The sequence below is a fragment of the Ciconia boyciana genome, chromosome 17 (genome assembly GCF_034638445.1).
Source record: "Ciconia boyciana chromosome 17, ASM3463844v1, whole genome shotgun sequence".
Lineage (NCBI taxonomy): Eukaryota > Metazoa > Chordata > Aves > Ciconiiformes > Ciconiidae > Ciconia > Ciconia boyciana.
The window spans coordinates 5522243-5548633 of NC_132950.1; the positions used below are offsets into that span (position 1 = coordinate 5522243).

General features: G+C 55.7%; 1 protein-coding gene and 1 long non-coding RNA gene across 5 annotated transcripts; both read left to right on the forward strand.

Moving 5' to 3' along the window:
- Positions 1-985: 985 nt before the first annotated feature.
- On the forward strand, positions 986-4247 carry LOC140660795 (uncharacterized). Its single transcript, XR_012045484.1, has 3 exons — positions 986-1015; positions 3207-3576; positions 3848-4247. It is a non-coding gene; the product is annotated as an uncharacterized lncRNA (long non-coding RNA).
- Positions 4248-6898: 2651 nt separating this feature from the next.
- On the forward strand, positions 6899-25968 carry MMP28 (matrix metallopeptidase 28). Of its 4 annotated transcripts, XM_072882413.1 has the most exons (9): positions 6899-7068; positions 14862-14941; positions 15638-15801; positions 19721-19942; positions 20647-20892; positions 21329-21478; positions 21627-21703; positions 22019-22186; positions 23387-23687. In XM_072882413.1, exons 1-9 carry the CDS (start codon positions 6967-6969, stop codon positions 23540-23542), a joined length of 1365 nt encoding a protein of 454 aa, XP_072738514.1. In that variant the 5' UTR covers positions 6899-6966; the 3' UTR covers positions 23543-23687. The 4 variants fall into 4 exon arrangements, with proteins under 4 accessions (XP_072738514.1, XP_072738513.1, XP_072738515.1 ...); XM_072882412.1 differs by lacking the exon at positions 21627-21703 and having other exon boundaries at positions 6902-7068; positions 23387-25968; XM_072882414.1 differs by lacking the exon at positions 21627-21703 and having other exon boundaries at positions 7007-7068; positions 19786-19942; positions 23387-25968.
- The last annotated feature ends 423 nt before the right edge of the window (positions 25969-26391 follow it).

Sequence of the window (26391 nt, forward strand, 5' to 3'; positions counted from 1 at the left end):
CCCTGTCTTCCTGTGGTATGACCCAAGTAGTAAATAGGGTCTTGTTTGAAATGGCACTGCTGCTTTGACCCTAGCTCTTGTGCTGTTTGCAAAAATCTGCAGTTAAGTTGGTGGTGAGCCTACTTGCTATCCATGCCCTCTATCCCAGACTTGTCCCCTGCTCCTTTCTTATTTCCCTCTGAGACCGAAGTCCTGTGTTGCCGGCGTTTCCTGCTACGTGTGCTTTTGTGTGCCCCGCAGCCTTCACGAGGAGCAGGCAGATGGCAGTGTGTTCTCGTGCTGCCAAGGAGCATATTGTGTGCAGGCCAGGATAACTCAAAAAACAAGGTGTGATGGCTTCACAAAAAAAAAAGGTAATTTGCTACATATTGCTGTACCTTTTAGTTGCTGCTTTTGAAGTGTGGGTGATGGAAAACAAGTGTGTGCAGCCGTTTCATCTTCAAGATAAGATGCAGGCGAGGTCCTGTAGACACATTGTAAGCATTTGGGATTCAGCGCTGAAGCCAAGGTTTGAAGAAACAAGGGAGGTTAATTATCACTCCTCCTTGGACTAGGTGTCACTGCGCGCTGCAGAGGTGGGTTGGTGGGAATCTGTGAGAAGCTAGCACTGCCACAGTCAGCTTTGTGTCCAGTGCTACCTTTTCATCACAAGCCTTTAAGAGAGAATATCTAGTTGTCCAGTACGCCAGTGGGCAAAACACTACAAATGCAAGTTCTCGGGGTCTGTAGTTACAATCTTGATAATTGGGCACCATATCCATGGCCTCTCACAAAGAAATGAACAAAAATAACTTTTGTTAATGTTTGTAAGCCAACTCCCTAGCTTGGTGTACATTCATGGTCATGGTAACGGTAAGTTCAAATCAGGCATTACCTGTGGCTGTAAATGTAATAACTATGCTGTGCCTTTTTAAGGTTTCTCCTGGAAAGCATGGGTACTGTCGCTGCTCTGTCAGAACAGGCATTTGTCATGAATTCTGGACGGCTTGTTCCTCTTAAAACAGTGGAATTTGAGGTATATGTGTATTAGTGACATTATAAAATTTAAGGTGTGGGTAAGGCTTTAGGCAAATTGTAGACAAATAAATTCAGTATCTGCTGTTTTGCTTAAGATTTAAGATCTGAGGCCTGACACTCCTAACTTGGTTCTGTCAAAAATGAGCTGGGCTAGAAAAGTTCGAGCGTTGATCGTTTTTAAGCTAGCATGATTATTTTGAGTGAAGCAGGCGAGAGGGTGCTCTTGCATGCAGCTGCGTTGGCAGATCTGAGGCAGCAGTGGCTGCTGGATGGGGCAAAAGAGGAAAGCAGTGATAAGCAGCTGAGGACAGAACGGGATGTGTCGCTGCCTAAGGTTTCTTCCCCAACACAGCTGCGCTGGCACGTCGCACTGTGCACACACCGCCTTGGGGCCGCACCTTGAGCCCTCAAAGCTGTGCAGGGAGAGGTAGGAATGGCCGAGCTGAGCAAAACCCAGCTGCACCCCGGCAGGCGCGGTGTCGCCTGTCTGGTCCCACGAGTTGCCTGGTGGGACTCTCGTCTTTTCCCTCCTGGGGAAAGGAATGGTGGTTGAAAAAGCTGTTACTTTCAATATTGGGAGCAACAGTTCTAGCTCCCTTTAATGCTGACTCAACTTCCAACCCTGCTTTCTCCTCCAAGCTAAGAGCACTTATGTCTTTAAACAGTCACTACCCAACTGGATTACTAAGTAGACCAGTATTCAAGTAACCCACAAAACTGCTGGAGCTGTCACCACCTTCACAGCTTTTCCAGCCTGGCAACGATGCTGAACGTTTGTTTTGTTTATGTTCTATTCTGCATCAGGGCAAAACACAACCTGTGTTCTTACGTGTTTTTTAAGACAGTGAAGACATCATCTTCACCAGCTGTTTTGTCTTACAGAAAACTAGCGGGTCAGACAGAGAAAGGGTGGTACTAGTTTGATGGCACATGTGTTTTTTAGTTGCTTTTGGTGTAGAGAGAGTTAAATTAGAGAGGCCTGGGAAATGATGTTTTATAAAAGTTGTAACCCCAGATGACGGTTTAACTATGTCATTGCCCTCCAGCTGTTTCGGTAAGTCCTTTAGCACTGCAGTTTTTCTCAGCAACTGCCTAAAGTTCAGAAGGGTAAGCCTTGATGAGGGTAAAAGAAAAGTAAAAAGCTTAGAAGAAAAAAATCAGTAACTAGTATATTAAGGATTGAATGAATTTTAGCTCTTCCTGACATGGTAACATTTGCTGTTAACTACTTGGTCTCTGATTAAGCAGACTGCTCTTTTAAATACAGGGCCTTACAGTTGTGCTAGGAATATTCCTGCATTTAGTTAGATAAACTGAGCAGGTTGCATATTTAAGTCAGCACTGCTGGCACTGCGACTAGCTGATCCTGTTTCTAGGGATTTACTTGTAATACTATGTGAATAAAATGCTGTACTAACCGTCAGCACTCTTCATAAGAAGACTCAGGGTTTTACAGATGCTAGAATTGTTGCTTTTTCTTTTTAAATGGGTGAGGAAGGTGTCCATTGACAAGTAATCTTTTAACAGACCAACAGCTGAATCAAAAGGCGTATTTCACGAATCCTACTTTGAATTTATCTTCAGTATGTGCTCTATGAGAATTTGCTAGAACTTCATGTAACAAAATTGCAAACTAAGGAGAGACAGGGCTGCAGATCTGTCAGTAGGTAGAAAACCAAGAGAGGCTATGTCAGCAGAAGGAATGGGTTCAGGTTGTCTGAGCTGGGAACAGCTATGCTCTGCTTCCTTCATGTCTTTTTATGATCTATCCTCCAATACATTTTCTGAACGGCAAGGTTTTCGTTTTGGAAATCAGTCCTGTATGGAATGCTGGTGGTTTATTTATAAAAACACATCTAGCACTTGCCAAGCTCAACAATGACTTTATGGAGAAAAGCATAACAGGGATGCCAATGTAGAAGAGGCATATGATCATTACAGAGCTGAAATGCAACAAAAATAGCTAAACAATTTAAGAGACAGCCAAATAATTTCCATGCTGGCTCTATACAGCCAAACCCACCTCACCCTAAGAAGTAATGCAACTTAATAAGTTGCTCAAATACCACAGTCCTGGAGAGAGATATGGAAGCTGTGACTGAAGCCAATAGCTTGAGTCTGGGGTTTTGAGGCCAGGATTCAGCCAGTGCTGCTTTGCCTAATCTAGAAATGATAATTCCCATTTCCAGGGTAACAAAGAGCTCGTGTGACGTTGTCCCCAGTAGATGGTGATGCTAACGCTGCTGTAGAAATTGCTTGTAAAGCTGTTGTAATAAAACACAGTTGTCAGAATGCACCCGAAGTTGCAGAAGGGCTTAGAAGTCCATTTTTCGTACTAATACGATGATGTCTGCTGGAACTCAGGTGACACCCTGATGCTAGAAAGAGAGAGGCATGGTTTTAGCTGTCCTCTGAGCAAATAACTGGTGAGATTCAATCAAACTGCTCCAGCAAATACAGCACAACTTGTGCTGATGTATTTGTAGGACGGCTCGTGACCTGGATGCAGCCTCTCTTGACCTCACTGACTTTCCAGGAACTCTGCACAGCCCAAGGATAGTATGTACAGGTTTTGCATTTTCTTTTTTTTCCTAAACACCCTTGTGATAAGTATCTGTTCCTGGTGCTGTTGAAGACAGGATGCCGGGCTAGATAGACTTACCTAACACATTAAAGACAGGGGAAAGTCTGTGGACTTGTCAGAACTTACCGTGCACAGATGAAGTACCCAAGAAAACAGTGTCTAAGCAGAAAAGCTTTGCCCCTGTGACAGCTAGAGCCAGGGGAACGTAAGCTTCTTGTGCCTTTTTAAAGAATGTGACTCTTGCAGGCTAGGGTTGCTGCCTGTACCGGAGGGCAGGAGGGACAGCTGGTTCTGTGACTGTGCCCGTCTGATCTAAACTGGAGTGGTCCCAGATCTGGCCACCTTTCAGCAGGAGGATTAGTATTTTTGACATTGCCTGACATGGCACCCAGCGAGCCATCCTACTGCTCCCCAGCTGCTGCAGGTGGTGTTGAGCAACAAACATTTGAAGAATGACCGCTCTCCAGAGGCGGTGTCTCGAGTGGATGAAATGGAACCACTGTGAACCACTTGAACGTGTTCTTAGTGCAAAGCATTAAACATTTTTAACTGGCAGTTCTTGTGCATTACATCCATCCTGGGTAGAAACTGCCATGGAGGAGTAATGGTGTTGCTATTTGCTTATCAGTTGTGGTAAACATTAAAAGCTGCTCTGAGAAATTTCGTGTCACTCAAGTGCTGTTTCATAATGTTGGTTTATAAACTCCTCTTGGAGCTCACCTCTGCCCGAAGCAGGCGGTGATCCACTGGCGGTTCAGCTGTTGGCTCTGCAACGCTCAACCACTCTATTGACAAACAAGTCTCTGTGATTCCAGACTCCGTGTCTGTGGTAACAGCATTTAGTTCTCCGTGATGTTTTCAGGTTAATATGCTAATGTTACTACATGAGGAACCCTCTGGGTCTCCAAATTCAAGCTGTGGAGGCATCTTAGGAAAGGGTTTTGAAATCAAGGTAGCTGACTGCAGTGAGACCTTTTGCGTTAAATTCGAAGGAGGTGGGATTTTTGTCTAGAAACCCAAGAAATCAGGAATGTTTAGGCAACCAGAGCTTGTATGGATCTATTTATCATACTCTTCTGAGAATGTTTTTTAGTAAAAACAGTTTTACTTAGTCAGCTATTTGCCACAGGCTTAACTTCTCAGGTTTCAGTCTTGGGGTAGAAGTTACAAGGATTCCAACTCTTTCTTCTGCCCCACTTCTGAGCTTTTACCTAACGCTGAAAGAGTTGGAAATCTGTTCACCTTTCCACCTTTCTGTTCCTGATACCGTTCTGATTACAGCAGCTGGATAAACATCTTTACACTCTGAGCCAAAAGTCTGCAGAGAACTATGCTTTGGCATCTCCAAGGCTGAACTGAATTCTTCTCCGTCTGAATCCCAAAGACCCTAAGGACTAATGCAGCAGCCCCGGGAAATGCCAGGTTGGAAAGCTGGCTGCTCTGGGGGCTTGCAGGTGCCCTCCCAGAGGCTTCTCCGCATTACAATGAGCAGAGGAGGGAGTTTCCTGCTCCCACTGGAGCTGAGCCAGTCACTTTCTCATCATCCATATTCTTAAGTGGAAGAGCAGATGGATCAGTCGCTTCCTAGATACGAACCAAACACGGATGCGTTTGCAGACAGAGCTGCTCTTGTTTTGAAAGGAAGCGTTGGGCTGACCTATGCGAGGAGTGGCCGGCCCTTCCATCTCTGTAGCAAGGCCAAGTATTCCCCTTGCACCAGCCCCTCACGGTGTGCCAGCTGCCCACCGTGCTTGCCCAGCAGCCCATCTGTCAGCGCTTACTAGCCCAGCCATGACCTTCTTCGTTTCTCCCATCTGTATTTTTCTCCCTGTGGCTCAGTGACTTCCTTGCTTTGCCACATCATGTGTATCCCTTTCTCTCTCCTTCAAATCCTGCTTGCCTTCCCTAAATGCTAATCCCTGTCCAGCTGAAAAGCAATGTGTTACAGGATCCCTGCGGATCTCTTCAGGCTGCACTCAGCAGGTGCTCCTGTAACTTCAGATTTTGGCATGATTAAAAAGAAGAGGAAGAGGCCTGTGAGCTTTAAAATAGGTGTGTGGTTGAAGCTGGCATGAAAACAAAAGCAGATATAAGTCACATCCTATTTTTTTCCCCCGAACCAAAGCAGAATCAAAACATCCTTTTGCTTTAGTCAAATTAAAACAAAATAGTCAAACAAAATACTGAAGGGAGTAAACAGAGCTGTTAACTTGTCACTGGTAACTGCAAGATCATCAGCTGCGCACGCGTTGCAGGAGAGCTGCAATGCCGACATGCATCGTGTTGCCTTGGGTGGTGAACAGCCCCTCGTTGTCCGTGGGTGACCAAGTCCCATGCCTAGGAAAGAAATTTAAGCATGAACAGTGCAAGCCAACAACCCTGAGTGGGGGGTTATTTTGTAAAGCTTGAGACTGTGCTGTTCGTACACGTGGGCTTGTTTTTACCAGACCCCTGAAGAGGGGTAGCGTTGCTTGTGCAGCTTCCTGCATTGCTGTGCTCGTGGCTGCTGCTGGCCACTGTCAGAGGGACCCTCTGTGTCCAAGCCCTCGTCCGCTCTGCATCCGCATGCTCTGGACCAACGGTGAACACGGGTTTAGGAAAAGCCGGTCTGTCTTTCTCCTTCTCTTTCCCCCAGCTTCAAACTGGGCAGAGCCCAAGCCTAGCTGCCACAGCTAGCGGGTTTGTGCCAGCACCCTCACCTGCCCGTGCTCTGCTCCCCATCCAGCCCGGAGGGAGGGCACCCACAGCGGGACACGTCCTGACACGGCCGCTGTGCGTGTCCCGCTCTGCGATAGACGGGGTGAGTTAGCGATGCCCAGCGGGCCTGAGCGCGGAGCAGAGGTGCTGCATGGGGGGACGCCGAGGAGGATCCATCCTCATGCTACGCTGGAGTGAGCCGGGTGCAGGGTGGGTCCCCGGGGCGGCTCTCCCAGCCTTTCCCCAAGGTGTGGAGTGGAGATGGGGCTGCGGTGGACGGAAGATCCCAAGGGGAATTTGTCCCAGCGGCACAGCTGCCCGCTTGCCCCGAGCGCAGCTCTCTTTCCCCTCATTCACAAACTGTGTGCGTGTGCGAGAGGGATGCGGAGGGCAGGGCTGGGGAAGGGGACGGAGGATGCACAAGGAACAATTGCTCCCATACCGGGGAGGGAGGGAGGGAAGGCGGCACCGGGGCTGTGCGGGCAGCGGGCGGGCGGTGGGAGCTCCCTGTGCGGGGGGAGCACTCGCCGCCCCCGGGCCCAGCCCTCGGCCGCGGCTGGGGCGGGCCGGGGCCGCCCCCGGGGCTGGGGCGGGGAGAGGCGAGCCGGGGCCGCGGCGCCGGGTGCCGATCCGTGCGGAGGGAGCGGAGCGAGCGGAGCGGGGCCGGCATGGGAGCGCGGGCGGGCGGGGCGCTGCGGGCCGCCCTGGCGCTGGGGCTGCTGGCGGCGGCGCAGCCCGGACCGGCCGCTCGGCAGCGGCGGGAGGCGGAGGTAGGACCGGTACCGGCACCGGGGCACGGGGGGGCCGGGCCGGGCCGGGCGGGGGCGGGGGGGGGCCGGGAGCTGCCACCCGCCGCCCTGCGCCCGGCCGTCGAGCGGTGTGTGTGCCCGGGTGTGCCCGGTGTGCCCGGGTGTGTCCGAGTGTGCCCGGGTGTGCCCGTGCCGGAGGTGTCTGTGTGCCCCGAGTGTGCCCGGTGTCCCGGGTGTGCCCGTGCCGGAGGTGTCTCTATGCCCCGAGTGTGCCCGGGTGTGCCCGGGTGTGCCCGTGCCGGAGGTGTCTGTGTGCCCTGGGTGTGCCCGGGTGTGCCCGTGCCAGAGGTGTCTCTGTGCCCCGGGTGTGCCCCGGGTGTGCCCATGCCACAGGTGTGTGCATGCCCCGGGTGTGCCCATGCCAGAGGTGTGTGCATGCCATAGGTGTGATGCACGCCCAAAGTCTGTTCACACCATAGGTGCGTGCCCCGCACGTGTGCATCCGCGCTGTAGCTGTGCGTGCCGTGGATCCCGATGCGCGTGCATGGCACAGGCGTGGATGGCGAGGGTGAGCCCTGCGTGCGCAGGCGTGTGCGTGCCGGCCGCAGCTTTGTGCCCGTGCGTGCTGGTGCTGCATCCGTGCCAGAGGTGTGCGTGTGCATGGCGCAGGCGTGCGGCCGTGCCTGCCGGAGATGTGTTCGTGCCATAGGTTTGTGCGTGGAGTGCCAGAGGTGTGTGCCCACGCATGCTGTATATGGAGGTGTGTCCCCACAGGTGATGTACGTACGCAAACCCTCCCATAAAGCTCTGACAACAATAGACGTCCTGCGCTAGGAAACTTTCCCATCTCCCACAAATCAGGATGGGACAGAAGCCAGTCTTTCCCCTGCCCTGCCTCTCACCAGGGCTGTCCCCATTGCCTTTGTTTGGATTTCTTCTGCTTGTCCCCGTATCATCGTCACGCCGTGCCACCATCCGTTCCTGTTTGGTTTGGGAGGACGAGGTATGAGATGTGGCTGGCGAACAAAGGTTAATGTTGGGGATTATTTTTCTTGTTTAGGCATCGATCCACTGTACGTTTGCACAGACGCTTGATTTTAAAACTCTAGCAAATTCTGGTGGATTAGTTGGGATTTTTCACATGCTCAAAGATGAAAAGTGCACATAAATGCTCAGAGGTTTGTTTTAATGTGCAGGCTTCTTACACTGGGAGATGCTGTTTCGAAGAGGTGATTTATATGCGTGCTTGTCTCAGTGTGCACAAATCTCAGCCCGGCCCCTCATGCCGCCTGGAGAAAAATAAATCTGCAAAGTCCTTAACGCTCAGAAAATCAATAATTTAAAATTCACTTTAAAAAGAAAAGCAGCTCATTGGGGGCGAGAGCTTTAAAAGCTCCAGTCTGCCTTTTGATTCCTCACTGGTGACTTCTGAGAACTTTTCCCTTGAAGCCTCAGAGCAGGTCCCAGGATCGTGGCAGATCCCAGGCGAGGGGTGCTGGGCAAGTGACTTTCCTGCCTCCTTGCCTCAGTTTCCCCAGTGCAATATGCTGCGCTGGCCAGGGACTTTGGGACAATATATACAATGGAAATGTATAGAGACTTGGGGTAAGAAAGCTTGTCTAAATAAACTGAGCAGTTAATTTTGCTTTTAAGAGGAAGCTGAAATTCTCACATGACTTCAAATAGTTGTAGTTACTTGTGGCTTTCAGACCACTGCCAGGCTTTGCTTCTGAAGCTTTTTTTATTGCTTTTAGAATAGTCAAAGTTAGCAACAATGGGTTGTGTAAACTTAGATGCAAAAGTCTGAGAAAATGTCTAGTTGTGTTATTTTCCTGGCTTGTGCCCTTGTTTTCACTGCATTTGTATCAATTGCAGGTCCAAAAAAAAAGAAGGAAAGTTTGGAAATGTAATTCGAAACATTTGTATGTTAAATCGTCTTATTATCTGCAGGCTCCAGATAGGAGAAGGTCCGATGCTAGATAGCACGTAGTTTGGCAGAGCTGGTTCCTGGCTGGGCTGTGCTCAGCACAGCAGTTGGTGTGTGGTAATGCCCGAGGCTCCCTGATCCTGGGGGAACTGTGAAAATCCGTGGCACACGAGACCTCGCCCCGTGCTGGGAGTGAAGAGCGTGGCCGAGTGCTGTTGGTGCCGAGGACAAAGTCCCTGTAGTGATTTGCATGAGAAGCTACAGGTCTGTTGCGATGGGAAGAAAAAATTGGTTAGAAATTTGAGAAAAGCAGGGAATGAAATGGAGAGCGAGATTCAGGGACCGAGACATCATTTAGGATTTTTTTTTTTTTTACTTTTTTTTTCCATCCTGCTCTTCCTCTCCCTCTCTTGCAGTGGCATTTGGCCTTTGACTTTTCCCCCTCTGCAACCCAAAGGCTTGCGTTTAGCGTAGGCTCTGAGCTGTATTTGTGCTGAGAAACGCTCTGGTGTCTGGATGAGCTCCTTTACGGAGCGGGCAGCCAGTTGGGATGCTGGATGCTGAGTGCAGCCTGGCCGGAGCGAGGGTCTCTGGGTACCACCCAGCACGTGGTGGGGCTCGGCATTTGGCTGAGAGCCCCAGGTTCTCCTGCTGAAAGGGGCACCCCCACATTTTCCCCCTGATTGAAATAAAGGGAAGAAAACCTTCCTGGGAAAAATCCCTGCTGTCCAGCCTCAGCAGGGCAATGCAAGGAGATGCAGAGAGGAGGAGGAATTACTCAGGTGCCATCACCCCTGCGAGGCACTGCTGGGCTCTGCGTGGCCCGGGAGAGCATGTAAAACCCATGAGATCATGGCTCTGAGTTGCTGCCGATAGTGGGGATGTGGCAAGCGATTCCAAGGCACCCGGCGGTCCCCCGGTGCGATTAACAGCCCCGTGAGTCACCGCAGCGTGAACAGCCCCGCTTTCTTCCCTGCTCTCCCCCCAAACAATCCCCACTTGTTACGGCGAATAACGCCTGCCAGGGAAGGGGCCAGCGGCCGCTGGGAGTGGGCACGTCGCCTTCCCCCTGGTTCCCGTCCTGATGGAGGGCGAAGACCAAGCGTCTTGTTTCCTTTCTCTCCTTAGACGTGAAAGCACAACCAGTCTGCGTGACCAAACTGGTTTGTCAGCTGCTCTGGTATTCTCAGGGGAAGGTTTGGCCAAGCCCGGTGTTTTTCCCTGTTTTCCCCAAGTGCTTTGGGTCACATTCAGACAGCTTCGGTGTTGCCGGAGCTGCAGCTGGGTGGTGCAGCCCAGCGCTACCCAGTGCGTGGGGTGCCTGGGGTGCCGGGGCAAAGCTGAGAGCTGGTTTCAAATGCAGGGGTGAATTGTAGGAATTGCTGTTGAGATATTCCTGTGTTTAACACACAAGCAAGCAGAGCGATCTGCCAGCCCCACAGGCAGGTAACACCAAGCCCAGTGCATTTCATGGCATTTGTTTCCCTTCAAGTGATGCAATATTTATTGTTCCTGTCCCGCAGCATCCCTCCGGTCCAGGCAGAAGGGGAGGCAGGGAGCTAGCTCCAGCTTAGCATCCCAAAGATCAGGGTTACTGAAACCAGGAGGGGTTTTAGTTAGACCTGCTGCAGTCCTGGCCTGCTGCCCCTGCTTCTCAGCTCCAGAAGATGAAGTGTGAAAACTAAAGGAGCTTAAAAGACACTGGGCACAGTATTTCCCCAGCTCCACATCTTCAGTGGCAAGTAGATAATTTCCAGCTAAAGTAGATTTTCAGGAGGCGTAGGCAGGAGAGGAGATTCCTTCAGGACCGGATTAGGCACAGCAGGGGAGCATCCCAGCAATGAGATGGGGCTTGGGGTGTTAATCAGCCTCCATCATTAACATACAGAATTAGCTGACGTTTCGCTGTCTTTTCAGCAGGAGGACAACCAAGCTCTGTACTTGCTAATCTCTCTTCTTGTGTATATATAGATATATAATATTTATACAGATAATTATACACACACTTAAACAGAAGAGACCCAAGGACTGCCTAAGGGTTTGCGACTGCAGGCAGGAGTGCGGCTTGGGAGAGTGGAAAGAAATGAACGTTTTTAAATGCTTTGACATCTTCCGAAGGCAGCGCTCTGGCAGGCAGCTCCTTCTGCGGCCGTGCCCAAACGTGCTCGTCCCAGACCAGCTCTCCTTGTGTTTGTGCTGTGGGGGGAAACGAGGCTGAAAAGTGGGAGCTGCAGCTTCCCCGGTGTCCGTCTCGGTGGTGAAATGATGCGGGATGGAGCTTGGGGCTGCTGGGCTCCACGGCCCAGGACACACCTGGGCTGGCTTGCCGGGCTGCTGGTGTCTCCTGCTTAAAAACAAAAAGACCTTGGAAAAGAAAAAGACCTTTTCCTTTTCCTTAAAAAGAAAAAGAAAAAAGAAAAAGAAAAGTCCTCTGTAACCGCGGCATGAAACGCCTGCCCGCCCTTTGGCAGGATGGGATCGCTTCCCTCCACTGCCAGGGAATGAAGGGGAGAGATGGGGTTTGTGTCCAGGCAGAGCAGAAGGGGCCACGGTCAACGGGAGCCCAGCGTGAGGCTTCTCCGATTCTTAGCTGGTGAAAAGGTGCCAGAAGCTGAGTGTCTGGAGGGGAGGGCAGGCAGGACCGGAGCCCACTGTCTCTGCACTCTTGTTATCCCAGTTTCCAGGGAGGGAGGTCTAATTGTATTTGCTGTTGGCCGTCTTCCACCTGGGATGCCTGCAGTCAAGGGCAAGGTGTTTCCTTGGCTTTAGCTCTCAGCTGAGATGATTTCCAGGGTTCTAACCAGCTCCCGTCAGAGCCCTGAGATGGGAAGGGCCCCTCCATCTCCCCCAAACCGTCCTCCCACTGTCCCTGCTGCAGCCCCGAAGGCTTTTCTGCCCCGGCGCTGGCTCCTGGGCAGCCGGACCTTTCCTCTTCTCCCTCCCTTGTGTGGAGGGGGAGCCGGGCATATTTCATATTAATGCTCAGCTCTTGGTTTCCTGCTGTTTTTCTTTTCCCATTGTATGGAAGAGATCATTTCCCCATCTGGGGCAGGAGGGAGGGGGTTTTCCCAGCACGGCCAGTCTTTGCATTGCAGCCTCTGGAGAGGTTTAACGGGCTGGTGCCAGCTTCCACCCAGCCCTTCCAGAGCCTGGCTGGTCTCTGGGGGTGTGCAGGGCACGGGCAGTGCTGGAGGGGGTCTTGAGCACGCATTCGGACACAGGACGCCATGGCACGGGGCTCTTGCATTCCCCTGTCGCCCTGAAAAGTCCCTGGTGCAGGGGACTCGATATGCTCTGCTGTCTAATAAATACCTTGCACAGGGGAGGATCAGCACATCCCTCTCCTGTAGCTCTGTGTTTCCAGGTCTCACATCGCCCGGAGCTCCCCATAACTGCGTCTAGAAAATGTCATAAAATTTCTCCTGGTGGTTTTGCAGCCTGAGAGCTGGTGCCTGTGTGCAAGAACCTCAACATGACACAGGTCAGAAACTACAGGGAAAGTGCCGCTTTGCCTGGACTTTCAAAGCTCAAGGACGTCTGGGCAGGAATAATAAAGCCAGTGGCCTGTGTACATTTTGGTGCCATGCAAGAGCAGCTGCTGTGATAGCTGTTACTTTTTTGCCATGCACCCTGACTTGTCCAGATGAGGTTTCAAGCATTCGTGAGATCATGGTGGGGAAAAAACATTTTCATGCTGTAAGAATGAGATTGTGTTAGGTTACAGGAGAGGAAACAGCTTACAGTTGTTATGTTTTAGATGCTAAGTGAAAGCAAAATTGTGGTAGAAAAGGTTTAGACGGTGCCATGCTTTTGAGACTCAAGACTTTCTGTCTGGGTGCTTTGTAGCTCACATTTATCTGCAGCGATATAAGCGCTGGGGACTATCACCCCACACCCATATATGTAGCTGGCGATTTTCTAATTCTGGAGGAGAACATTATAAAAACACAACACCTGAGAAAGATGGCCAGATACCTTCTCCTCTCCAGAGTACTCTCTGAGGGCTACCAAACCTCCCTGCCACCCCATCCTCGTGAGGCTCCCCCATCCCCGTATCCTCCTCCCCTGTGTCAGCATCCCAAGTCGCTGCTGTATTTTGCCTCCTGGTACCCATGTAAAGGGGGCAGTTATCCCCGTATGGCTGGGGAGATGGCATATCCAGGCTATACAGTCCATCCTCGGGCAGAGACGTTGCGGCTTTGCCCAGCAGACAAACCGATGCTCTCTCCTGCTGACGCGGCTCTTACTCACGCCTGATTTATTCTGACTCACCGGGACCGGGTGCGCCGTGGCTGGGTGACTCCGGCCATGCTCAGGCTTTTACTGCTGCAGCCTGATGCTGCTACAAGGTGCTGCCGCCTCCAGCCGAGGTAGGCAGCTGGTAAACGGTTCAGTGGGAAACGGGGCCAAATTTTTTGTCTGGGGCTGGATGAGGAGCATGTCCTGGCAGGAAGCTGTGCCGGTCCTTGCTGCGCTGCAGCCGGAGGGGGATCCTCCATGTAGAAGGGGTGTAAAGGAGGAGATCGGTTTGGCGGCTGGAGGAGATAAGGTCGGGGAAGGAGGTAGGGAGGGCTTCCAAAGGGGTGAGCAGCAGGCGGAGAGCACGTGGAAGGTGCCTGCCCTGCCCGCAGGGAGGTGGCGGGCGCGGAGGATGACGTGTTTGGGGCCGACGTGAAGATGACTGTTAATGGCAAGCGGAGGGTTTGGGCAGGAGGAGGAGAGGGAGAGGCCCTGGCGCACCCTGGGGCTGCCATATCCAGAAACCATTCCCGCTCCCCACCAGGCGACCGGCAAAGCGCGGCCGGCTGGGTGCTGCCCACGCCCAGGAGGGATGCTGCCACCTCCGTGGGGACGCGGTCGGGGATTGAATCGCCCGCCCGAGGTGGACGGTCAGGAGTAGCATCGAGTGCAGCAGTAGCAACACCAACCCCCTTCTTCTCCCTGCCCTCTTCCCCGTCAATAACCCCCAGGTGAGCAGGGAGGGAAGAAGCTTTAAAAGCACATATTTTTCCAGCGGGCAGCGGCCGTGCTGTCCCAGGGCAGTCCGTGGCGGTCCTGGTGCTCAGCCCACCTCTCCTTTGGGATGCGGGAAACGAAGCAGCCACTTTCACTTTTTCTTCCTCATTACTTTAACTCCGACTCTGTTGCGCTAACAGGATGCTGGGTGGCTTGTTTGTCTCCTGCAGACATCCCCGGCGGCGGGGAAGGCGGGTGTGGAGCATTCCTGCGACTGTGGCTATTAACTTCTCTGAAAGCTGGGGGTGCAGGCTGGGCAGAGGGAAGCCGTTTATTTTCTTTAACGTGCAATTTATGTGTTTGGAGCGAGTTCAGAGCGACAATCTCTGTCCATGTAAATGGCCGATAAGAAGAAGAATGGTTTGGCAGAGCAGATTGCCCCCGGAGTGTCTCCGCTTTGCAGCAGCACATCCTGCGTGGGGATAGGGGGAGGCTGCAGCCTGACGCCATCTCACCCCACCCTACTCATGTCCACGGCACTGTAACCTTTATTTTAGTCATTGCGTTGAGCCGAGGTGATTAGAGCTGCGGGTTTGGAAGCCTCTGGCTGCGGATGACATGGCAGCAGGGTTTTTTTGATCTGTCGATAGCAATGTTTCCTTCTTTGGCCATCATGTCATGGCCAAAAACTCAAGAGCCATCAAAAATGATGGGGAGGAGACACACAGAAAGCTGTATGAGTGCAGGAGGTGTAGCTGCTTGGGGTGCAGAGGTCTCAGGAAAAAAATAACTGGGCATTTCTGCAGAGCCCTGGGTTTGCTGCCCTGTTTCCCGTCGCATCTCCTTCTTTCCCCCCGCCCCCTCCCAAGCCAACATGTGCAAACGCCTGCCCGTGCTCTGAGCTGCGCCTCTCCCGTGTCTCTTCTTGCAGCTGTTCCTGGAGAAATACGGCTACTTCGGCGAGCCGGGGGCCAGCACGCACAGCCCCGCCGAGTTCACGGAGGCAGTGAGGTATGAGCCTTTTATTCGAAACCGCAGCAGAAATGCAGCAGGTCCGGCTGCGTGGGAGCTGCCAGTGCCTGGGAGTCTTTTCACAGCTGGAGGGGTCTTTTTGCAGCCAAGGGGGTCTTTCTGCAGCCAGAGGCTCTCTCTCGCACGGTCTGATGATAAAGCACAACTAGTTCTTTTTGGAAATGCCGGTCCGTACCCAGCTCCCGCAGCTGGACGCTGGCTGCTGGCAGTCCGATGCCTCGCTGCGCTGCTTTATTTGCCTTTTATGGCCCGATGCTCTCCTTACAATAATATCTGCGGCGAGGCCGAGGTTGGGGACGGCTGGGAGATGTCAGGGGGCTGAGCTGACAGGCCCTGCTTGGACTTCTCCTGTCGAGATTACGTTGGCTCTGGGAGCATCCCTGGCCTGACCCTGGGCAAAGTCAAGTGCAAAGTCCAACAACTGGAATTAAAAACTGGGAAGGGCATTTTTTAGGCTCCCCTGTCTACTTTTGCCCTGCTAGGACATGGCTCAATGGTCAGATGTGGTTGCAGAGACAAATTCTTCTTGTTTTATCACCTGGATGCGTTCCTGACGGCGGGGCACGAAGCTCGCTGGGTGAAAGCCCTGGCTCAGGTCAAACACCCGGCACAAACACAACCAAAACCCCCGGGAGGGTCTGGGTGTGGGTGCTGACGTCTCCCTTCCTTTTCCAGGGACTTCCAGCGGGTGACCCACCTCCCGCTCAGCGGGGTCCTGGATGCCCCCACGCTCCATCAGATGGCTCTGCCGCGGTGCGGCACAGGCGACGGGGAGAGTCGCGCTGCCTGGGCACGCCGGGCATCTGCCACCCGGCGCCGCAGGCGCGCCACGCAGCACGGTGAGCGTCAGCCCCAGGGGTCCTGGTTTGGGGTTCTGGGGTGCTGGGAGTCCAACTCTTCCATCCTGGCTCCTGGAGATGCTGCCGTGGCCGGCAGGTGCAGCCCTGCAGGCACAGCATCCATCCCAGGACCTGCCTGGCCTTTGCACCACTTTATTTTTAAATCTCTTTATTTTTAGTTGTTCTGTATGGCTTGAAGTCAGCAATGATTAGAGAGATGCAGCTCCCACTCTTGGGGAAATTTGGCTCTCTGGGGTGGTTTTACTGCTGTTGAGGGAGCCAGGACATCTCCCAGGGAGCTATCAGGTCACCATAGCCCTGGGCACATCTGTGGTGGCACGATCCGGAGAGCAGGGGCTGGCACACAGTGACGTTATCTCCAGGCTCTGCTGAGCTTTGAGACTTCTAATGTGTGTTAGCCACCCAGCAGTAACACAAAACCTGCTGGTGCTGGGCTGCCTGGCCACGGGGAGCTGTTTCACCCACATTAAGGGGTTTAACTCTGCTCTGAGCAACCTCTCTTGCTGCTGTGTGTCCAGGATTGAGCCTCTTTTCTCTCATGAGCTGCCCCCTGGGCTTGTGGATGAGTAACTGGATTCCTAGAGAGCGAGAGGGCTGGGACCAGCTGCGCTTAGGACATGGGAAAAATGAAGGCGAGATTAAGAAAGGGCTCTGTGCCGTGTCAGGCTGTCTCTGCATCTGGCAGGGCTGGTGATGAACGGCCCCAGGAGACAGCCCCATCGTCCTCCTCCTGCCTCTGGCTTTCCTTCCAAAACCCGGACATGCAGCATCACCCTTGCAGGCACCGTCCTGGGCAGGGGGTCTGCCGTGCCCCGGGCAGGAGGGCAATGAGGCAGAGCCAGGAAGGGCACGCAGCAGGAGATGGGCGAACAGAAGCAGCGGTGCCATGGGGCTCATGGGGCTCCTTTTTGGGGATTGTGGTCCGTGGGTGGGTGGCAAGAGACACCCAGTGGCTCTGAGCCCAGGCAGGACAGAGCTCTGTGTGGCACCGGTTATTGCTCCGGTGGTCTGGCACCGGCAGATCCCCCGTGGCAGCAAGCTGGGATGCCACCGGCGGCAGCACCGGCAGGCAGCGGGGATGGGAACAACGCCATATTGGTGCCCCCAGGCTGGAGGGGAGGGAGGGGGTGCCCGCACGGCCGGCGGCACCAGCCAGGAAGGCCGGAGGCTTTGTGCTAAGTTGGCTGTTTATCCTACTTGAAGCAGGAAGCCGCTGCAGCTGAGCCAGCAAAGTGCTTTGTTATCCACCTCTCTCCCAGCAGGAGCTTTGCCGGGCAGCCGCCATGTCCATCATCCCACCGGCTTTGGGCAACGCTCGCACCCCGGCCCATGGGCAAAAGCCAGCCCCGGTTCAGCTTTGGCTCCCAGCTGGGTTAGCCCGGCAGTGATGGCCAGTGTGGGGCTGGGGAGGGCTTCTGTCCGTCCCTCCCGCTGCTCCCGAGGTCGGTCCCAGCCCAGCGGCGATCAGCTCCCTGCTATGGGACGGGGTCCGACGCATCCGCCCCTCTCTGTGCCTCTAAACAAAACCTCCCCTCTGCAGTCGAAGCCCAAGGCTTTCTGCTCTCTGGGAAGGTTTGGGGACAGGTCCCGTTTACCTCCAGAAAGGGACCGGGTTTGGAAATAAGGGGTCTGCGGTGGAGGGTGCTGGGAAGAGGACTTTCTTCTAGCTGCCTTGCTGGGCTTTACCAGGCACCGGAGCTGGCCAGGAGCTCTGCTGACCGGCAGGTCCTCAGCCAGACGGCATGTCGGGCAGCGGCATCCTGGATTTCCCCTCAGGGAACTCCCTGCCTGCAATTGTCCCGGGTTCAACATCTGAGTGCGGCACCCAGCCCTCCTCAAGAGCCAGTTCCTTCGCCTTGCCCAGCCCTGCCTGCTGGTGCCATCCCTCCTCCTCCGATGGGGAGATGCTCTGCCTCTGTGGAGGGAAGGGCGGGATGCTGGGGCTTTATCTTAGGGCTGCGGCCATCCGGGCAGGTATTTAGCCTCTGCCACGCAGGGCAGTGCCCTCCTGGGCACTGGAAAGTGCAGCCATGTCCCGTTTGAGTTGGAGGCTGTTCTTGCACTGACGAGCAGGGGGGGGCGGTTCTGCCCCCGGAGCCTCCCCTGCCGTGGGCTGCTCAGAAGCCGGGGGGGAAGGAAGCAGAGCTGGTGGGTCTTGTCCCCTTGGCCGGGGTGGGTGAGCTGGGATGGGATGTCTGCCAGCTTTGCCGAGCGGCTTGGCTCAGACCCACGACAGCGAGCCCCGGCGTGCTGCCGGCTCCGTTCCCCCTGTTTCCCCGCACATCTGGAGCAGGGGCGATTGCTGGAGGTCTGTTGCCGCTCCCACGCCTCGGCACCGGCTCTGGCACCCACATCTTCCCAGCGCGGCCCCACAGCTTCTCTCCCGCTCCCGGACGCCCCTGACCAGGCGTAAGCGTGGGGCCCTGGGGTCCCTGCAGCTGCCGAGGGTGCTGGAGGAGGAGGAGGGGGCTGCGATGCTGCGCGGCGGCTGCGGGAACACGTATCTTCGCACCCCTGCGTGGTGGGAGGAGGGTGGGGAGCTTACGGGGATCTCATGGGCTTGTCCTCTTCGTCATTGTCACCATCTGCCCTGGTGGCATCGGGGCTGTGTCGGCCCTGAAAGGACAGAGCTTTTAAGGAAGCCATGGGCAGTAAAATCCTTGGTGATGGTAAAATGATGCTTTTAAAATGAATGGTGAACAGTGGTTTGTCCCTGCTGGGATATTCTCGGCTGGGCTTGCAGGCAACATCTTCTGCAGGTGGAAATGGTGAGGGTGCCCTTAAAAACAGAAAAAACACATCCCTGACCACTGGGGAGCTGGCCTCCTTTTCCTTGCCTTGGCTCGGTATCTGCCGTGTTGAAATTACACGTATGGGGTGGGGGGGGACCAAAAGAGATCCCCTAAAAAAAACAGATGGGGCTGGGACTCAGGGAGGGAGTTCCGGGGAGACAGGGAGGAGCCCCCTCTCGCCAAGGGAGCTTTGGGTGCTGGGGAACCGCAGCCCCACACACACGCACTCTGGTTTCGGTGTCCCTGCAGCATCTGGGCTTGTTGCAGAGGGTGCAGAGGGACCGACGGCAGGGACCAGCCGCAGGGACCAGCCGCAGGGCTCTGCTGCAGCTCCCCCTGCTAGAAACAGGCACTTGCCCTCCCCTCGCCGGCCCGCTGGATGAAGCCCTGGACATCTGTGGGGTCTCTGGGCATGTGATGGAGATCAGCGTCATGGTGGTCGGTGCTGTTCCTTCCTGGTGATGTGTTTCAAACCTGACTGCTTCTCCCCTTGAGGATCGGCTCTTCTTTCCCTCTGGCTGGTGCCCAGCTCTTGGCAAATCTGCCTTAGCCGGGCTGCAGTCCCACATCCCCATCCCCGCAGTCCCGTTGTGCCCCAAAGGTGCTGCTGAGAGCCCTTCCTGCTCCAAAGTGGCCTTTGGGCCACTTGTTTTCAGAGGTGGCTTTGCTTTCTCTCCCTGAAAGCCAGTCCTTGGGCTACATCTTCTGGGTGCAAAGCTGGCTTCAGGCAGGAGCCCTGCAGGTCAGGGTCCCATGCTGGATTTGGCCCTGGAAAACCTGATGAGGCAAGGGAGATCAAATTGGCTGCCCCAGCTTCTCCTCTTCTCAAACAGGTTTTGGCCCCTCTCTTAGGGTTTGGTTGCAGCTCCAGCTTTGGGAATCTGGGGTGGGATCTGATGGTGGCACCTTCAGAGGGATTTCATGGGTCCTGCTGCCGGTGCAGGGTGCCGTGGCTGCTGGTGGGGCACCTGGGTTGACTTTCAGCTTCGGCTTGAGAAAGCCATGGCTTTTCCCAGCACCGGGAAGCTTTCCTCCACCCGAGCAGCCCCTGGGTGGAAGAACAAGTCCAAGTCCCCATCGTCGTGCTGAGCTTGCCCCTCTTGCAGGCGGGAGGTGGTACAAGCGGCACCTGACCTACCGGGTGGTGAACTGGCCCTCCTACCTGCCACAGCATGAGGTGCGCCTGGCCATGAAAGCCGCCTTCGAGCTCTGGAGCAACGTGTCCTCGCTGGTGTTTTGGGAGGCTCTGGATGGCCCAGCTGACATCCGCCTGACCTTCTTCCATGGGGACCACAACGATGGACTCAACAACGCCTTCGATGGACCAGGTGCTGGTCGCTTCCCCCTCGTAAGCTTCTCTTTTACAACGTGGGCTCTTCCCCGGCAGGGAGGAGGGCTGGGGTGGCGATGCGCTGGGGGCGATGGAGGCGAGGCTCTGCCCCGGCAGTCCCTCTAACCAAGGACGCCTCCCAGTTTGCACCAGTTTGCTTTCTGATTTGGTGTCCTCACTCCCAACTTTGCAACTGGTGTCTGCCAGCGAGGCGGTTGAGATGCTCGTTATAGGATCATGCTGATGGCCTTCAAGGAGCCCTCCCCACCCTGACAGCACCCTCCAAACCTGAGCTCATTCCTTCCAGATAAGCCTTTCTGCGTGGTGCTATCGACCAGACATGCCCAGGTTTTCTCTCTTCTTGAGTTTTTGCCTGGCACAGGTCACTGTGGTGGTTTCAGTCCCTGGCCCGAGCCCAGGGCAAGAAACCAAACTCATAAACCACAGAGCAGGCAAAGCCCCCGTGTGCTCAGGAGCAGAAGGCAGAACAGATTTGGGTTGTACCTCCTGTGGGAAGCTGCTGTTCTTTCTCAGGAGACCTCCCAAAGAGCTAAAATTGATGCATATTTAAGCAAACCAGAGCTGCTTGTGCCCCCCTGCCCCTCGGCTTGTGGCTGAGGTCTTCCCCTGCCCCATGGCCCCTGATGTGGCTCTCCTGGTCCTCTCCTGCCCCACGGTCCCTGATGGCTCTCGTACCCCCAGGAGGTGCCCTGGCTCACGCCTTCTTCCCCCGGCGTGGAGAAGCCCACTTCGACAGCGCCGAGCGCTGGTCCCTGCGCAGCGGCAAAGGACGCAACCTCTTCGTCGTGGTGGCACACGAGGTCGGCCATACGCTGGGGCTGGAGCACTCCCCCGTCAAGAGCGCCCTGATGTCTCCCTACTACAAGAAGCTCGGCAAGGATTTTGTCCTCAGCTGGGATGACATCTTGGCCATCCAGAACTTGTACGGTGAGCCTGGCTTCCCTGAGCATCCCTCAGTTCCTCTGGGGCTGTTCCCTGGGATGGAGAGCGAGGAGCAGGGACAGGAGCAGGTCTCAGCAAGGGGAGAGGACTACATGCAAGGGTCCCAGTGGGGATGGGCCCCATCCCTTTGCGGCTGGGGAGGAAGATGCGGTAAAGCGTGTGGGGTGGGTACCAGGTCCTCCAGGGCAGGGAGGGTTGGACTTGCTGCCCACTTGTTTGCAACCAGGGAAACGCTGGTGCATGTTTTTTGGGGGTACCAAGGGGTCTTTGCCAGCACTGTGTAGAAGGGAACAGGAGCCAGACAGTGGGACGAGGGGTGTTTGGAGCCCTGGGATCCCCAGCCCTGTGCTCGTGCAGTGCTCTGGGGAAAGCTGTTTCCCTGCCCCTTCTCCGCCACTCACCACTCCCTGCTCTGTCCCAGGGAAGCCCTCCAAGGGCTCGGCCGTCCAGCTCCCGGGAAAGGTCTTCACTCACTTCCAAGACTGGAGCACGGACAATTATGGTGGGGACCGGCAGCAGAGGAGCCTCAGCGCCTATTACTGCCACTCCTTCTTCGACGCCATAACTGCTGGTGAGTGTCGGTCAGTGCAGCCCTCTCCCAAAACATGCACCCCTACACCTCGCCCCAGTGCTGCAGCAGCCTGTTTCTGCTCTGATAAGATCCAGCAATGGTAGAGGTGGGTTTGGCTGGTCCATAGCCCCATATGTGCTCCCCACAGGGGCTGGTGGCATCACTGACGCACGTTGCTGCCGCAGAGTGGAGCATCTTGAGGATCCAGCAAGGGCTTGGTGTATTGTGAGAGAGGAAAACATCCTAAAACTTGGGCCATGGCAAGGCTTATTTGCTGCAGGAGCTCAACTGTGAAAGACAAGCCTTGAAAGGGAGCTGTGGTCAGCTTTTGTCCTCTCCAGGCTGGAGTGGAGGCAATGAATTATGAAAGCTGAGAGGGCGGCTGGAAAGGCAGAAGGGAACCTCCAAAAACCAAGCTTCCCCGAAGCACCACGGAGCTGCGCGGGGACGAGAGGGGAACCGGGGAGCAGTGGCTGGGAGGTGGGATGAGGCTTCTCTTCTCTGGGCCGGGACCCCCTCACTCCTCCCTCTGCCCCACAGACGCAGATCACAACCTCTACATCTTCAAGGGCAGCCACTACTGGGCAGTGCCAGCGAGCGGCAATGCCAGCGACCCGCAGCCCCTGCAGACGCGCTGGCCCGGCCTCCCCGCCGGCATCGACGCCTGCGCCTGGTCCCAGCTCAGCGGCAAGTTTTACTTCTTCAAAGGTACGTGAGGCGTGGGCAGGAGAGCTGCCCTCGGGGCTGCCACTGGCCCTGCCTGCTGGTCTGGCTGGAGCACCTTCTCCTGCCCCTGTCGCCTCTCCTCCCTCTGGTCCCGTCCCAGGGCTGAGCTGGGGCATCGCTGGGTCCTGCATATGCAAAACCCCGCAGGAGCCGTGGGCTCGGTGCCTACCATGGATTAACTGTACGGCCTTGGGCGTATTGCCCTGGCAGCCCGCATCAGCCCCTCGTGCCTCAGTTTCCCCTTTAACGTGTTCAGGAGAGCAGCGCTCACCTGTGTTTGAAAATAAAACCAGATGCATCGAGTCCTTTGGAGTCCCTGGGACAAAACGCTCCCCAAAGGCGTGTGGCCGCAGGGGAGCTGAGCTGAGTGTGGCGTTTTCAGGGTGCACGCGGTTCCCTGCACTGTGCCGGGGGCTGAGCTGCCGCAGGGAGTTGAAATGCCGTCCGCAAGCTGCCCGGCGGCATGCCGCAGCCGGATGCGTAGAGGAAGGTCAAACCAGGCAGCCCAGCTGCCAGGGTCAGCCCCAGCTTTTAATGGAAACCAGTCGCCGGCTCATCAGAAAGGGGGCTTTGTTGCTGCGGCTGGGTGAGAGCCAAAAGCCCCTCTCCCTCCCCAGCCCTCGGCCGCTCCCTCCCTCCCCGGGGCTGGGTCAGGCCGCAGCTTGCGAGCAGAAAGGGGCTTTTGTCTGCCTGCTTTGTGGGGACACGGCTCTGCGGGGACAGGGCTCTGCAGTGACACAGCTCTGCAGGGATGGCCGAGCACTCGGCCCCCATTGCAATTCCTGCTGCTGCAGTGCTGCTCTTGGCTGTCCCAGCCCCAGAGGGGTCTGGGTCCATCTGTCCCACTCGCTGTGCAGGAACAGGAGGGAGGTTCGCAAGGGAGCAGCACGGGCTAGCGGATGGCGTGGTGGCCTTGCTCTGTCCCTGGCGGTCCCTTTCCATGCCTTCAAGCCCCTGAGCTACCCTGCCTCAGTTGCCCCCCCCCCCCCCCCCCCCCAAGCCTGGTCCATGGGGCAGCCCTGTGGTGGTGCCAGTTGGGTCACCAGTGGGATGGATGTCACGGACGCATGTCTTGGGCTGCAAGGCTGGCCCTGTGGCCGAGTCCTTCCAGGTCTCCTGGAGCTGGTCCTGTGATGGACCCTGTTGGGGTGGGCTCTAACCCCTCTCCCCGGCTCTTCCCAGGTGGCCGATGCTGGCGCTACACGGGCTCCACCTTGGAGGCAGGTTTCCCCCAGAAATGCAGTGCCCGCGGCCTCCCACGGCACCCCGACACCGCGCTCTACTTCCAGCAGCTCCGGCGCCTGGTTCTCTTCAAAGGACCCAAGTACTTCGTGGTGAGCGAGGAGACCCTCGGTGTGGAACCCTACTACCCCCGCAGCCTGCAGGACTGGGAGGGCTTGCCCCCCGGCACGGCGGGCGCCCTCACCCACCGCGACGGCTTCGTCTACTTCTTTCGGGACGACCAGTATTGGCAATTTGACCGGGCAAAGCTGCAAGTGGTGGCCACTGGCAAATGGGCCACCCAGCTGCCCTGGATGGGCTGCTGGGATGCAAACAGTGGGCAGGTCCTCTTCTGAGCAGAGGGTGCCGGGACGAAACGGGGGGGCTGAACCCCACCTCGCTCGCTGCTGCCTGGATCCCTCTTTATTTGACTCTGTCCAGGGATGGTTTGGCAGGGACCGGCAGGTCGGGGCTGCCCGCGGATGGCCAGAGCCGTGGGTCGGTGGAGCGGTGCCCCAGTGCAGCAGGGATGCATCTGGGACGGGGCAGCCATCAGCCCAGGCAGGTCTGCTGCGGCCAGGTGGGCTGGAAGCTTTGAGAGACAATGTTTTTTTTAAAAAAAGACCACAAAAAAACGATTAAGCCATGGAGACTGCAAACGCACCCATTCCTGCAAACTTTCAGAATATCATTACGCATTTCTTTCAAACCAGGACTGGGGCTTGTTGATGCTTTAGCTCTCATTCTCCCGCGATCTGGCAGAGAAGTGCCTCACCATTGCTTGGTTTGGGGCTCAGGGCGTTTTAGGATGTTTCCTGGTTAAAGCAAAAAGAAAAGAGACATTTGGACAAAAATACGGGTCCATGTTGAGCTTTGCCCCCGCTGCGTGCGCAGAGCCCCCTCCCCTCCCTTGCCCCAGGGATGGAGGGTTGGCACCTGGAGGCTGAGCCCATTCCCTGCGGGTGCTTTGCTGGGCTGCGTTCACATCCCAGCTCTCTGGTGAGGCACCAGCTGGAGACACCAACACCATGGGACTTTTGGGGAGAAAGCAGAGGGTTTTGGTGTAGGAGCCTCTTTGGGGTGAAGGGAGGGGGGAGGTACTGCTGAGCTGCTGACCGTGTCGCCGTGGGCCAGTGCTGTGCAGCTCAAGGGCAGCAGGAGCACTGCAGCTTGGCTTTCTGATGGGTTTGGGGTGGCTGGGTGGGTTCTCTGGTGTCTAATAACGGTTGTGCTCACCTGGCAGCCTTTCTTGTGTGCAGAGAAAGTGTCCTCTGCTCTGTCTCTGCAAGAGATGGGATCAATGTCTTTTCGAGTCCCGTGCCCCTCTGCCACAGTCGGATGAATTGGCTTGAAAAATTACTGGGGGAGGAGGGGAAAAGGAGAGGGTGAGCAGGACAGACGGACATGTCTGTGCATGCAGGCTCACAAGGACAGCTTGGCTGCATACTCCTCATTCCTTTCCCAAAGCAGACCCCCCACCTGGAAACACCACTGGCTCTTGTGCACTGAGTCACCAGCCACGTCTGCAAAGGGCCATCGTCTCCCCGGCTTGAGTTGAGTGGCAGCAAACGCCAGCCGTCAGTGCTGGCAGCAAACGCCAGCCGTCAGTGCTGGCCAGGACAGGGCTCAGCTTTCTTCAAATGTCCTTTGATCTGAGAGAGCTGGAGATTTTCACCATGCTGGGGTTGTACACGGGTGGGCTGCTGCTTTGCTGATGGTTCTCCCAGGACTCGGCCCCTGTGCGGGGTACCCTGCTTCGGGTCGGTGGCTTCGGCACCGGGCTGCGGCTGGTCCTGCCGTGCCGGGGTGCCGTGCCGGGATGCCGTGCCGGGGTGCCGTGCTGGGGTGCCGTGTTGGGGTTCCACGCTGGGGTGCTCTCCCAGTGCCAGCAGCCTCGAGGACTCTTCCCTTTAGCGCAGCGTCCTCCGCTCACCCTCGCCCACCCTAGACCTTCCCCGCAGAGAAGGCAGGAGCCGGGCTTGCCCCAGGCGGGGTGCCAGGGCTGGTACTTCCCGAGGGCTCTCGATGCTGCCAGATGCCAGCTGAGATGTGGATTTGGCAGGATGGAGAGCCAACGCTCTGTCCGTTTGCCATGATATTTGTGAGTGGGCCCTTCCTGCGCAGACACGGACATGGGGACTTCATCAGCTCATGGTCTAACATCTCAGGGCATTTTCAATGTTTCCAAAGAGACGGGACCGCATCATTTTTATTTTGAATTGAATGATAATAAGGTGACATTGCTTTGAGGGAGTCCCATGGGCTTGGAGACCTGATGGCCACTAAAATGAACCTCTGGATATGCGGTGTTGGGATTTCTGCTTGTTTTCATGTCACACTTTCGTATTTTTTTTTTAAAGCCATTCTCCTGTTTCCTGAAAGGGCTGTATTTAAGACGCATGTGTGTGTTTGGGATTGGAGTAGGTATTGCTGAATTTGACCTCAGCTTATGTGCTTGCTGGATCAAATGAGGGGGATGGATCCCACTGAAAAATCACTGTATGAAGCGCGTGATGCTGACAGTGAAGAAAACATGGAAACTCTTTTCTGCTTCATCCCAAATTAATAGGTTTTTTTCCCAGTGTGGAGGATGAATTCACACCGAGGGGGGCCCTCCAGGTCTCCACCTTCGCCCCAGCCCATCACGGTGTGTGAAGAGGGGTCCTTGCCTCCCGCAGGACAGGGAGCACCCCGAAACCTTCCTCACTGCTCCCGTGTGCTTTGCTTCATGCCGCGACACGCCGGGGTGTGCTGCCTGTGCTGCCTGTTGAGCGGGCAGCGTGCTGTCTGCAGGGGGAAGGACCCACCGGCTGGCGCAGGTGGTGTTGCGATGTCTGCAGAGATGGTCCTGCCTCCGTCCCCACTCACATCTCCTGCCTGGAGCCGCTTCTCTCCAGCCCCCTCGGCTGCCACCGGCCATATGGGATCTGTGGCATGATGGGGAGATCGATGGGGGTGATGGGGGG